The sequence below is a fragment of the Falco naumanni genome, chromosome 9 (genome assembly GCF_017639655.2).
Source record: "Falco naumanni isolate bFalNau1 chromosome 9, bFalNau1.pat, whole genome shotgun sequence".
Lineage (NCBI taxonomy): Eukaryota > Metazoa > Chordata > Aves > Falconiformes > Falconidae > Falco > Falco naumanni.
Window position 1 is genome coordinate 4,195,371 of NC_054062.1, and position 13,185 is coordinate 4,208,555.

The 13,185-nt window shown below is 62.4% G+C and overlaps 2 protein-coding genes across 3 annotated transcripts in view; one reads left to right on the plus strand and one right to left on the minus strand.

Moving 5' to 3' along the window:
• LOC121093908 (protein Niban 2-like) overlaps nt 1-7,430 on the plus strand; it is a 31,434-nt gene extending 24,004 nt beyond the window's left edge. For both annotated transcript variants that reach the window (XM_040606858.1, XM_040606859.1), the window contains exons 6-14: nt 967-1,082; nt 1,158-1,262; nt 2,239-2,401; nt 2,850-3,037; nt 3,239-3,394; nt 3,990-4,106; nt 4,547-4,654; nt 4,767-4,878; nt 5,269-7,430. In XM_040606858.1, the coding sequence (XP_040462792.1) occupies nt 967-1,082; nt 1,158-1,262; nt 2,239-2,401; nt 2,850-3,037; nt 3,239-3,394; nt 3,990-4,106; nt 4,547-4,654; nt 4,767-4,878; nt 5,269-6,212 (2,009 nt within the window). In that variant the 3' untranslated portion in view covers nt 6,213-7,430. The remainder of the gene's footprint in view (nt 1-966; nt 1,083-1,157; nt 1,263-2,238; nt 2,402-2,849; nt 3,038-3,238; nt 3,395-3,989; nt 4,107-4,546; nt 4,655-4,766; nt 4,879-5,268) is intronic.
• Nucleotides 7,403-12,490, minus strand: SLC31A2 (solute carrier family 31 member 2). Its single transcript, XM_040606860.1, has 4 exons — nt 12,421-12,490; nt 9,875-9,941; nt 8,962-9,133; nt 7,403-8,356 (listed from the first exon to the last, which is right to left on the minus strand). The coding sequence occupies exons 1-4, from the start codon at nt 12,424-12,426 to the stop codon at nt 8,188-8,190; spliced, it is 414 nt and encodes a 137-aa protein (XP_040462794.1). The 5' UTR covers nt 12,427-12,490; the 3' UTR covers nt 7,403-8,187.
• Between the last annotated feature and the right edge of the window lie 695 nt (nt 12,491-13,185).

Sequence of the window (13,185 nt, forward strand, 5' to 3'; positions counted from 1 at the left end):
ATCACCCCTGGCTGCATCTCCCCAGCTCGCTGGGCGGTCCAGGGACGTGCCACGAACCTCCGCTGTCGTCGCTGCGGGGATGCTCTCTGGGAGCCCCTGAGCAGGGTGGCTCTGCTGGGGGACCCTTCGCCATGGGGCCACCCAGGGCGTGGGTCCCATCCTGCTTTCCTCCTGCCGGGGCTCCGGGCATGGGGAGGGGAGTTGGGGTGCTGGGGTGGGTTTCCCTCCCAGGAGCGTTTCTTTCTGGCTGACAGGGACCCCCAAAAGGCAGGGCCCAGAGAGGCTGGGGCGAGGCAGTGACACGTGTGGGACACGTGCCAGTGGGCTCCAAGGCTGTCCTGCCTGTCCACTGTCCCCATCTCCACCTTCCCCATGGGACATGGCTGCAGGCTCCCAGCACCCTGCCCCTCACCCTGGGTGCTGCGGGGGGGTGGGGGTGATGTCAGAGTCCCCCTTGTGCCAGTGGCAGGGACATCCCAGGGGGCAGCCCCACCAGCTGCAGCATAGCGTGCCTCCTGGGGCTGGCTCATCCCCGACACCACTTCACTGATTCCCTCTCCCTCCCAAGCTGCACTGCTTCCTGCAGTGTTGGGGGTCAGTGAGCCCCCCCCAACTGCTGAACCCCTGCTTCTGCTGTGCCTTCAGGGCTTTCTGACCCCCCAGGTCCCCTGCACCCTTGAGAGTCACTGAGCCCCCATCCTGCCATACCCCTGCTCCTGCCTCCCTGCCCTTCGTCCAGCTCTGGAGGGGATCTGGTGTGTCTGGGAGACAGCTGCCCCCCACCTGGGCAGAGACAGCAGCTTGGAGTGGGGTCCCCCAGTCCCAGTGATAGCCCTGAGCTTCTTGTGTGGGTCCGAGGGTGTCGGGGGGTGCAAGGGACCCCCTGTGAAGGTAGGCTGGGGTGCTGCAAGCAGCTGGGCTGCCTCTCGCTCCCTGTGCTGGGCTGCTCACTGGTCTCCTCCCCAGGGATCTCTGAGGACTCCAAAGTGGAGGCTCCAGCCTTCACAGATGCCGTCCGCATGTACCGCCAGTCAAAGGAGCAGTACGGCACCTGGGACATGCTGTGCGGCAACGAAACCCAGGTGAGGAGCTCTCCCCAAGGCTGGGGTGGTGGGCTGTGGGCTGGGCAGGGTCCCCAGAGCCTCCTGCCTTTGCAGGTCCTGAGCAACCTGGTGATGGAGGAGCTGCTTCCCGAGCTGAGGACCGCCATCGGCCCCCGGCTGAAGGGCAAGGCTCAGGAGCGCCAGCGGACCTGGATCCAGGTGTGGGGCTGGGGCTGCTGGGGGGGGTGGGGTCATCATCACCTGCTCCCCCCCTGCCCGCACTAACTCTGCTTTGGGGGCTGCGCTGCTGCCTCCCTTCGCACGGGGCTGGGTGCCTGCCAGCTTTCCTGCCTGCCAGAGCCAGCGCTGCCCCCCGCGTCGCCCCCTCTCAAGGCAGCCGTCCTTATTCTCCACTGTGGCTCTTTAAAGCTCCTTGTTGTCCCCCTGCGAGCGGCCCTGCCCATCCCTGCCTGCGCTGCCTGCTCCCTGGGGCAAGGGAAGCAAACAGGAGGAAGCCCAGCCCCGCAGCGAAGCCCGTCCTGGCTATATTTAGCCGAGCCATTTTTAGAGCAGCACAGGCTAAATCCAGCCTGAACCCTTGCGAAAGACTGAAGGCTCTTCAAAACTGCCTGCTAAAACCTTAAAAGCTGATAGATAATTACCACCAGGCTCACAATGTGCCACTGGAGCAGCCTAAAAATGCACAAACACACTTTTTCAGTAGCTGCGGTCTTAGCTGCAAAGCTGGGAAGCCCAAGGGAGGGGGGGGGATGGTGCGGGGGGGCAGCTCTGCCTCCCAAGCAGCCCTGAAATCACGGAGTTTGGCTGCAAAGTGACCACGAAGCCTCAGCAGGAGGCTCCACCTGCTTGGGGTTGGTTCCTGAGACCCCACGGGGCAGGGCATAGCTTTCAAACTGGGCCAGGGGCTCTCCTGCCTGGACCACCAGCATCCCCAGACCTGCAGCATCTCCAGACCTGCCTGGGGCAGGTTGGCTGATGGAGGCAGGGCTTGGCTCTCTGCCCCTCGGGTACCGCTTCAGAGCAGCTTCTGTACTGTGGGAGCTTCATCCCATGCAGCTTGGGGGCACGAGTGAAGGCTCCACAGGTCCTGCAGGCACCTGGTGCTGGAGGCGCTGGTTAGGGGGGCAGCAGGAGGCATGGGGGGCAGCTGACCACGCCACCTCTCTCCTGCCAGATCTCGGATGCTGTCTATAGGATGGTCTATGAGCAGACTAATGCCCAGTACGATGCAGCGATGGCCAAGTGCGAACAGGAGCGGCCCCAGATGGAGAGCACCATCCGCACAGACATGGACCAGATCATCACTTCCAAGGAGCACTTGGCCAGCAAGATCCGAGGTACAGCCCTGTGGGGAGGTGCATGGACATACATGTATGTGGCTGTGTTTGTGACCAGCTCCTGGTGTGGCATTACCACTATGTCCCCAAGATGTGGCTGTTCCTGGGGTGCAGTGTGGCTCCTGCCAGCACAGCCCAGCACCCCTGGGGAGATGCCAGTAGCCACAGTTGCCAGGGTGCACATCCTCATTGGCATTGTCCCCAGAGGTGGGGTGCAAGGTGGACGGTGACCCCCTCAAGCAAGGCAGTGGGGCAGGAATGGGTCCAGTACAGACTGAGAGCCCTCTGCAAAAAAAACTTGCATTGTCCTGCAAGTCTGGGAGCCATCTTCTGGAGAGGCTTGGGGAGGGGGACAGGTCCCCCACCTAGGGTGGGTTCAGGACCTCATTTGAAGAGCTGGAAGGGCAGAGGAGGAGCATCACCATGCTTATCCCCGCTTTCTGCCCAGCATTCGTCCTTCCCAAAGCGGAGGTCTGTGTCCGTAACCATGTCCAGCCCTACATCTCCTCCATCCTGGAAGCCCTGATGACCCCCACGAGCCAGGGCTTTGCTGAGGTGCGGGAGGTCTTCTTCAAGGAGGTGACAGACATGAACATGAACATCGTCAACGAAGGTGGTCTGGAGAAACTGGTGGAGGTGAGACCTGGTGATGCTCCTTGCTGGCTGGTGGGCTTGGGGGTGGCGGGGCCAGTCCTGCTGCCGTCCTCAGTGTGGACAGCACTGGGGAATGCCAGGCTGAGAAAACACATGGGCATGAGTCCTGTGTGGGGTGGCATGTCCCAACCCCGAGTATGCGGGGAGGCTGTCCTGCCCTGCTGAGCTTGGTTTTACCCCCAGTACATGGAGAAGCTTTCCCACCTGGCTTTCCACCCGGTCAAGATGCAGTCGTGCTATGAGAAGATGGACCAGCTGAAACTGGAGGGCCTTCAGCAGCGATTCGATGTCTCCAGCACGTCCGTCTTCAAGCAGAGGGCCCAGATCCACATGAGACAGGTGGGACAGGGACCGGGGTCCTCCCGTGTCCCCCTGGCTGAGCAGAGTGCTGGGGATGGGAGGCAGGGTGGGGAGCCCAGGCTGTGCAGCACTGGCAGGGATTTGACTGGGATGTCTGTCCTGTCTCGGGGACCTTCATGTCCTTAGCACCCACCTAAGGACGTGTGATGGATCTGGCCCTTTGGGCTGGAGCCCAGGCAGGGTGGAACCCCACGGGTGGGCAGCAGCGTGGGGCACCCTTCCAACTCGGCACCCAGGCTTGGGCATCACGGCACAGCTGCCCCTTTGCCGCTGAGCCCACTGGCACCAGCAGGGCCAGTAGCCCAGTTCTGGGGGTCTGATCCAGCCAAACCTGGAGCGGGGTGTAGAAGGGAGGGTGCAAACCACCTTTGGGCACCCTCCTCCCCCAGCACCCTTGGTCCCCAGGGCAGAGTCAGTGGATGTCGTGCTGGGATGCCAGGGACATTACCAGTGTGAAGGCTCATCTCAGTGTGGCAGTGCCCCAAAAAAGCACCTTGCCCACCCCCATGGTTAGTCCCTTTGGATTGCCCCCCCCCGCCCCCCCCCAGTACTGACTGTCTGCCTCTGCTCACAGCAAATGGATGACGCCGTGTTCACATTCGAGACCCTGCTCCACCAGGAGCTGGGGAAGCTGCAGGGCAAAGACGACTTGTGCAAGTCCATCCAGCGCATCCTCGAGAGGGTGCTCAAGGTGAGGGGTGGCGGGTCAGGGCCTTTGGTGGCTTCGTTCCAAGGGCCAGCAGCCTGCGGAAGAGGCCAGGAGTGACCTTGCCAATTTTAACAAAAGTCTTCAGGGAAAATATTTCTTTATATTGAGATTTTTTGTGCATTTTGATGGGATGTGGGGCAGGTGAGCTTGAAATCACCTGGAGGAACTAGGTCCCTCTTCAACACATGCATCACTGTAAAAGCCACCCGGGTTCAGGCTGGCCCAAAAACCTTTTCTGCAGATCATGATGGAGGAGCTGGCTCCTACCGGGGTTCAGGCACCCCCAGAACCGGCTGGAGGGAAGGATGTGAGGGGCAGAGGAACTTGCTCATGCCCATGGAAATGGGATGGGGGGGGGGGGCAAATGGGGGAGCTGCCAGCCCGCAGCCCTCACTGAGCAGTACCTCTCACTCACCCCGCAGAAATATGACTACGACAGCAGCACTGTGCGGAAGAAGTTCTTCAGGGAGGCCCTGCTGCAGATCACCATCCCCTTCCTGCTGAAGAAGCTGGCACCGACCTGCAAGGGGGTAAGAGGGTGCAGTTTGGGGTCGGAGGGAAGGACCACTCTCCCCCACGGAGGGGCTGGAGCATCCCTCCCTCCCATTGCCCCCCAGTTGAGCAGGCTCTCCCCTGCGGCAGGAATTAGCCAAGTTTCAGGAGCTGATCTTCGAGGACTTTGCCAGCTTCATCCTGGTGGAGAACACTTACGAGGAGGTCGTGCTACAGTCGGTGATGAAAGACATCATGCAAGGTAGGGTCCCGCAGCACCAGGGAGCCTGGACCCACTCAGCTCTTTGCCTTGGGGGGCTCCAGCACCCTGGGGTGGGTGTTTGGTCCTGGATGGAGTCAGTGTGAGCCAAACCTGAGCTCAGCAGCACCTGGAGGGACCGTGATGGATGCTGGGGACCATAGGAGGAAGGGTGCACCCATGCAGGGTGCTGGGAACCATAGGAGGAGGGAGGATTCTGAGGAGGGTGCCGGGGGCTGTACCAGGAGCAGCTTTCCCAGCTGAGCAGTGGGTGAGATGCTGAACCCTCTGCCCAGCTCCAGACACCCAAGGGGCTGGCGGGGAGAGGTGCCCAAGCGTGGTGGGCACTGCCCTGTGCCCACAGCCCGTCTGACATCTCTCTCGGTCCCCCAGCTGTGAAGGAGGCAGCCGTGCAGCGGAAGCACAACCTGTACCGAGACAGCATGGTCATGCACAACAGCGATCCCAACCTGCACCTCCTGGGCGAGAGCATCCCCATCGACTGGGGCGAGGAGTACAGCGGGCAGCCGGAGCCTGAGCCGGCGGCCGACAAGCGCCGCAGGGCCAAGCAAGTGGTGTCAGTGATCCAAGACGACGAGGGGGGCCTGCCCTACGCGGTGCGTGCTGAGGCGCTGCTGCAGCCCGGCTCCCCAGAGCCAGAGGAGCCGGACCCTGGCGCGCAGCCGAGCTCCCCCGATGGGGTGCAGGAGATCCGGAAGGCGCTGGCGAAGGAGAGCCTTGGGGACAGCGTCAAGGCGGAGGAGGAGCAGCTGACGAACGGTACCAACACCACACAGGAGAGCAGTGCCACCGAGGAGGTGGTGGTGGTGGCGGTAGGGTCTGTCACAGGTGACGTCCTCCCACAAGATCCAGCCAGTGAGGGGGACGGGGTGCACTGCGCCACACTGGCATCGCCTGTCCCTGGAGCTGAAGTCCCATCGGGGGCTGGGGTGCAACATGCTGCTCCAACATCACCTGTCCCTGGAGCCGAGGTCCCATCAGGAGCTGTGGTGCAACATGACGCACCAGCACCACCCATGCTGGCATCACCCATGCCCGGAGCCAATGTCCCGTTAGGGGCCAGTGTGCAACACACCGCACCAGCACCACCCAAACCCAGGGCAGCCGATGGCCCAGCAGAGGCCAAGGTGCCCCATGCCACACCAGCATCGCCCGTACCCACAGCTGAGACCCCATCGCCATCCGCCGGGACCGCTTGCCACCAGCCCAGTGACAAGGAGACGGGTGAGGAGGTGACCCCCCCGGTTGGCAAGTGCAGAGCCCCACAGCCCATGGGCACAACAGAGAGTGGTGAGGGGGTGCAGACTGAGTTCTAGCCCCATGGACTGGCCCCAGTGATGCTGGGGGTTGGGGGAGGGGGAATAGGACCTGCTGTGCTGCTGGGGACAGAAAGCAGCACAGCGGGAGAGGGAGGGGATGGGGAACACTGAGACCTTATTGCCTAGCCTGGGGGGGGGGTCCTCGCTGCTGCGTGGGTCTGGCCACAGCCAAGTGGTCCTACTGGGTCGGACTGGGGGGCCCCTGCCCTGGCACAGGGCACCCCCTGGACTCTGCTCTGTCCTTCTGCCTTATTTTCTTCTTTTCTACTGAAGAGATGCTTTATCTGCCTCCTCCCACCCCCCCCGCCCCAGCACAAGTGCCTGTGGCTGCCAGGGGGGAGCTGGCACTAACCCCACCGTGGATGGGTGAGGGTCAGCCCCTGCCCCAACCCGGGGGTTTCCTGGAAGCCTGCCCGCTGCCATCCTACCCAGCCAGCTCCAGCAGTGCCCGTGGGAGAGGGGACTGCAGGGGATGATGGAAAATGTGATAGCAGCCGGGGCAGGGCAGGGATGGGTGCTGGCACTGCTGCTGGTGAGGCGAGAGCTGGGGCTGGCAGCGCCCAGGCTGAGCTCACAGCACCCAGCACCCACCCCCTGACTACCCTCACCGCAGGGTCTTCAAGCAGCTATTTAAGTTCAGAGGAAAATGTTAGAGGGGAGGGCGGCATTCAGGCAGTGCCCCCAGGGGCTGCCTCCGGGCTGAGGCTTGCCACGCAGCGGAGGGACCCCAGCTCTCGCCCACCGGTGCTCCCCAGCACCGTGCACGGATGATTTCTCTGGCTCTCAGGCTCTGCAGGTTTTGGCACCTGCACCGATGGCGAAGCAAAGAGCTGGTGCCTTAGCAGGGGCTTGCTGCCCCCCCCCCAGCAGCCCTGCCCACCGTGGGGAGGGGGACGGGACTGGCACAGCCCCCATGCAGAGATGCTAAAAGCCCCGGAGCTGGCGGGAGTTGGCAGGACTCGTGAGCGTGAGACACGTGTGCACGTGCACGGAGCAGGGACCAGCACCCCGACACTCGCCTGTATTTTAGGTGCCGCTGTTTCTGCCTCTGAAGGGGGGTGCCCGGCCGAACCCGCTCGGGAAGGACACCCCCCAGAGTGCCTTGCTTTGGGAACTTAAAACCTGTCTCTTCCAGGAATATTTTATTAAGAAAGTTATACAAATGTTTAAAAATATGCTTATAATAATTAATAAAACGGAAAAGCTTTATTTAAAGCCAGAGGAGACTGTTCTTATGCCCCCGGGGGCTGGGCTGGAGGGGTAGGGCTGGGGCTCCCTACTCCCACTAAGGCTGGGGGGGTGCCCCATCCTGAGACCACCCAGCAGCAATACGAGCCAGGAGCTGAACAACTGAGATGACTTTTATTAAAAGGGGCGTCCCGAGAAAGCAGCAAGAGGCACCCGCAGCAGCAGCTTCCCCTCAGCACGGCCCCACGCATGGCCTGGGGGCTGCTCTGACCCCATCCCTGAAGCCCTGGGCAGGAGTAGGGGGCGATGGGGGCGGGGAAGGTCAACAGGACCCCCCCTTGTCCCCAGAAGGCACTGTGTGAATTGGGGCTTGGTGCAGGGAAGTTCTGAGCAGGAGGGCAGGGATGCCTGTCCCCAGCATGTCCCCTTCCCCAGCAGGTCACTGGGCCATTCTTGTTCCAGCCAGGATGAACCCCCTGAAGTGTTGGGGGGAGGAAATGCCCAGCACCCCCCTGCCGTCATCACCCGGCCAAAGCTCCCTGAGAGCCGGGGGGCAGCCACCAGCTGAGGACGGTGGCAGTGTGGCAGAGTGCTGGCCATGGGACTCCCCAGCACCTCCCCAGCCGAATCAGGCCAGCACTGAGGGTCCCCGCAGCAAATCCTTGGGGTGCTGTGTCCCGCACAGGACAGGGACAAGGACAGACCCAGCAGAAGTGACAGCAGCTATTCCAGACAAAGTAGCAGGAGGCATGGAGCACATCGCCCACCATCCCGGGGGGGGTGCCTACCCCCGACCGAGCAGGGGGTACACCAGGAAATAGCCCAGTGTGGAGCCCGCAATGGCCCCCAGAAAGATCCAGGTGTTGTAGGACATGACGGCCAGCATCACCATGTAGCCCAGCACCACCTGCACCACGTGGAACAGCGTCTGGCCGACGTGGTACTGAAACCACCTGTGGAAGATGGGAAACCCCATCAACGAGGGGCCAGGGCAGCTGGCACCCCCGCCTCGCCAGCAGTCCACAGCGGGCAGAGATGGGTTTGGGGAGAAGGGAGAGGGATGGGGGCTACAACCAGCAGTGCAGGGGGAAATCCCACGCCAACAGCACCGGGAGGGTATTACTAAGAGGTTGGCAGGAAGAAGAGCCTCGGGAATGGTCTGGGATGAAACAGAAAACCCCAGGGCTTGGCTCCAGTGGCTTGTGCTGGGAAGGAAAGACCTGGGCCAGCTTTGCTGGGATGCCTGAGCTGCTGCTGGTTCCCAGCCCTGAAGCACAAGGACCCTCTGCACCCACAGTGGCTCCTGGGGGAATGTGAGCATTTAAGACAGTTGAAGAACACCCTGGACATCTCCCCCAGTACCTGGAGGGGCCGGGATGCCCCCAGGGCCACCCCCCGAGGCTGTACACCTACCTCTTTCCCGCAAGCCTGTTAATCCCCGTCTGCCCCTTCACAGCCTTGCTCCCCTCCTGCGCTAGCCCAGGGGTCCTACATCCATTCCTGAGCCCCAGCCCCCAGGCGACCCCACTAGCCAGGTGCATGGGGGTCCCCACAGTACCTGCCCTGTGTGAGGCCAGTGTCCTCCTCCTCCTCCGGCTCCACCAGTGCCTCCCGGCTGAGGCTGTGGGGCAGAGCCAGCAGCGCCCGCCGCAGCAGCACGGCCTTACCCATCTTGACGGCTTCGTAAAGCATCGACAGCAGCAGGATCACCAGCACTGAGAGCGCCATCCCTGCATGAGAAACACCCTGCTGCTGCGTGCTGGTGGGAGAGGGGGTGTGGGGGCAAGGAGGGGGACAGCAGGTCCTGGCACAGAGGGCTTGGGCACATCCATAGGATAAACTGGAAGGAACGAAGGGCTCCTGGGATTGGGGTTGGGCCGCAGTGACAGGCAGCAGGTTTGGGATGTGCTGGGAAACGACGTATTTAGCCCAATCCCCCCTCCATATTCCTAGGGAGTATTTTTTGAAAGGGGTTGCTCTGAAAAAAATCAGCATCTACTCCATAAAAATGAGAAGGTTGAAGTATGATGCTGGGACAATAATTTAAAAAACCCCAACAGCGTAAAAGAAAACAGGAAGCTGAGTCACCACCGAGTGACCAGGAAGACGGGGGTTGGCAGGCCTGGGAGGGGGATGCTTCCCTGAGCAGCTTGGGAGGATCACCCCCTGCCCAGGGCATTACGGGGGCACAGCACTGTTCATCACGGTAGGAAAGGGTCAGCCAAAAACAGGCAGTGCCCGCCGAGCTCTGGGGCAAGTGGAGCCCACCAGAGCTCTGCCCCGACCCCTCCAAGCAGTAGGTGCCCCCACACTAATGCTGGGTGGGGGCCCTGCTCCCCCTACTCCCAGCCCATTGCTAACACTGCTCCGGCTGGGAATGCAAAGCCACGGCTTGGTTCTCTGCCCCACATCCCTTTCCCTGGGTGGAAAACACAGCCGGACAGATGGGTGTCCTGGGGCTGGCAGCCTACCTGTGGGGGTGTGGACGCTCCAGAAGTCAAACAGCAGCACTGCTGTCTCCGAGAAGTAGAAGGACATCTGGAAGAGAGGTCAAGCAGTGATGGGGCAGACAGGGGCTGGGGTGCCCACACCTTCAGTGGGTCCATGCACCCACCACTCCGAAGGGCTGAGCCCCAGTGCTGATGCTCAGCCGGGGTTTTACCAAACGGTGCAATTTCCCACCCCCAAATTCCTGAAACTGGAAGAGGAACTTGCACTGAAAATCAGTCATGCAGACCACCCTCTAGCCGGACAGTTTTCACCTCTAGCAGCAGTTCCTGCGCCTGTGTCTGGGATGGCGAGAAAAAGAGTTTATCCCTGTGAGAGAGAGACGAGCCCAGGGCTTCATTAGCCCAGATTTGAGAAGGGAAGGTCTGTGGGAGACAGACAGAAGCTAGTGGACGTCATCTGCAGCCTGAAGCAGTGGTGGCCAGAGCCCAGCCACCCTCTGCTCTCCTCTGCCTCTCAGGGCTCCTCTTGCATCGCCGGGACCGGCCAAAGCACCCACAGCCACAGGCCTGATGATGGGCGCCAGGGCGGCTGGTCCAGGGCTGCCTCCCTGGCACAGGAGCATCGGTCCAAGCACTGGGGCTGCCGGGACCTACAAAGGCATCAACCCCCTCTTTATCACGCTCAAACACGAAGAACAAGTACTGCTCTTGCGCAACGAATCCACCTACAGTGCTGATACCACAGCTGCCAAGTCTTGCTCGTTTTACCACCCAAAAGTGGAATTTTGTTGGGTTATTTTCTGCCTCCCTTCAGCGCCTCCCTCTAGCTAGTGCTCCTGGGGCTTGTGCTCTCTCCTCTGCTGCACCGACCCGGCTTTGGCCGCCCGCGCCTGCCGTTACTGGCACCAGCAGATGTGGCTGACGGGACCGGCCTCGGCCAGAAATACCATCCCATAACCGGGTGTCCACACCGCAGACGGGCTCTAATTACACCCTTCGGCCGCCTGTTACCCAAAGCACATTAGCATGTATAATTGGCTCATGCTTTTAAGCTTCCTTTGGCAACAGATTAATGATAATTAGCCTTTAAATAAAGCTATTTCTCCTTTGCAGGCTTCACCCATAAGTCTGCAGTGTCTTGTAAGGAAAAAGTAACTATCTTAAGGACAGGGGAAGAAAAGTGACCAGCAGAAGATCCCCTCACTGCACCAGGTCTCCCAGCCTGGGGTGAAGCCACGTGTCTTCAGGCACCCAGCGTGGCTGTGAGACCAAAACGATGCCTCTTGGGCCAACGACCCCTCGCTCCTCTCCTATAGCCACGCTAGAGCATGATCTCCCCGCAGACAGCATCTTGCTGGGTGAGATGCAAACCTCAAAAGGACGAACCCTAAAAATCTCTGCGCCCTTTGCAAGAGAGGAATTGTGCTGGCGGGGCGATGGGGCAGGCCCAGGGATACGGCTTGGAGGGATGCGGTCCTGTCCTCACGCCCCTGCCCACACGGCAGTGATTCAGCAGGCACCGGGGTAAGGCTGCGCCCTGCTCCTCCTCTGCACCTCGCTGGTGTTCACACACGCAAATCAAGCTGCTGAAAGATATCCTGCGCTGCCTCCTCCCATGCACGCAACACCTATGTGTCACCACTTAATTCGCTGCAGTTCTGGGGTTAACATTCGCCGTTAAGTGAAAAAAACAGTGGTGTACATGTGAAGCAGTGTTGGGCTGCCTGGCACATCCCAACCTGCTGCTCCAGTCTGACTGGGACACCTGGCCCCGAACCGAACGGCGGGATGAGCTGCCTCCCTGCAGCGCACCGACCCCTGGGATGCAAAACAGCACGGCTGTTCCAGCCAGCCCCAGCTGCAGCCCCCACTGGGGACACAGTGGCCTGGGGAGATGTCCCCACACCAGGGTGCTCCCTGGAGCCAGTGGGAGCCACCCCTTGAGCCTCACTGGGATGCTGCTACAGGAGGCTGGTGCCAGCAAACCGGGAGGACCCAGGAGCCTTAAGCATCGCACCTCACACCTGAGCTTAAAGCACAAGCCTGTGCCAGGGCGATGGATTAAGGCTGGTGCCACGACGTGAGCTCGAGGGGCTGGTGTCAGCTGGCACCCGCGACAGCCCCGCCACGGGGATGGGCGGGAGAGTGACGGCAGAGAGCGGGTGACAGGGGGAGCGGGGGTGACAGGAGTGGGGGACGGGAGTGGGAGACAGTGGGGAGTGGGTGATAGGGGAGAGCTGGCGGTGGGGGAGCGTGGGTGATGGGGGAGTGGGTGACGGGTGATAAGGGGCAGCGGGTGACAGGGCAGCGGGTGACAGGGAGCCTTCGGGTAGGGGACGCGCAGCCCCGGGGTGCCAGGCGCAGGCTGCCCACCCGCCGCACGCCTCACCGGGGCCGCGGTTTGGGGATCGCTGCCCGGCCCCGGCTGAGCGGGGGGCGCGGGGGGGCGCAGCGGCTACGCAGGGACGTGCGTGGTCTCCGCGCCGACCTACGGGTCCCGCACCGGTGAGCCTGCGGGGCCCCCCCGCGACGCACACCCGGCCCGGCCGCCCCCCGGCCCGGCTCACCTGCATGGCGGCGGTGCGCGGCCCCGTCGCTGCCCGCCCCGTCGCAGCCCGGCTCGGCTCGGCCCGGCCCGGCCCGTCGCGGGCGCTGACGCGGGCAGCGGGGCTCGCTGGGAGATGTAGTGCGGAGGGGGGCGGGGCACGCGCCGGGCGGGGCGGCCGCGGGCAGCGGGGAGGGGGCTCAGCATCCCTGCGGGGGGAGGGGGCTCAGCATCCCTGCGGGGGGAGGGGGCTCAGCATCCCCGGGCAGCGGGGAGGGGGCTCAGCATCCCTGCGGAGGGAGGGGGCTCAGCATCCCCGGGCAGCAGGGAGGGGGCTGGTCCCCTTTCCCACCCCATCCCCGTTCCCAGCAGTAGCAAAAAGCCCCTCGAAGCATTCACGAGTGTTTCTGCCGCTTTCCCCACGGAATCACAGAGCGCTTGCAACCCCAGCCGCCCCGCAGCTGCAGAAGACGAGAAGTCTTCCCCCCACCATCAAGGCTTGCCCGGAAAGGGGCAGGATTTCCGAAGGGGAACTTGGCTTCCCAGCTGGGGCCGCAGCAAGAGCACGCAGGCGCTCTCTCCTTGCTGGCCCTCCCTGCCCATCTCCATTTCCCGGGGGGCAGGAGCTGGAGCTGCCCCTGCCTCAGTTTCCCCAAGTGCTGATGCCCACAGAGGCACCCAGTGCCTGCCAGGGGATATACGTGTAAGTCCCTGCTTGGGAAGGGGATAGGGGGCCGCAGGCAAAACACCACTGTTAGTAGCCAGTGTATTTTTCCTTGCCACTAGA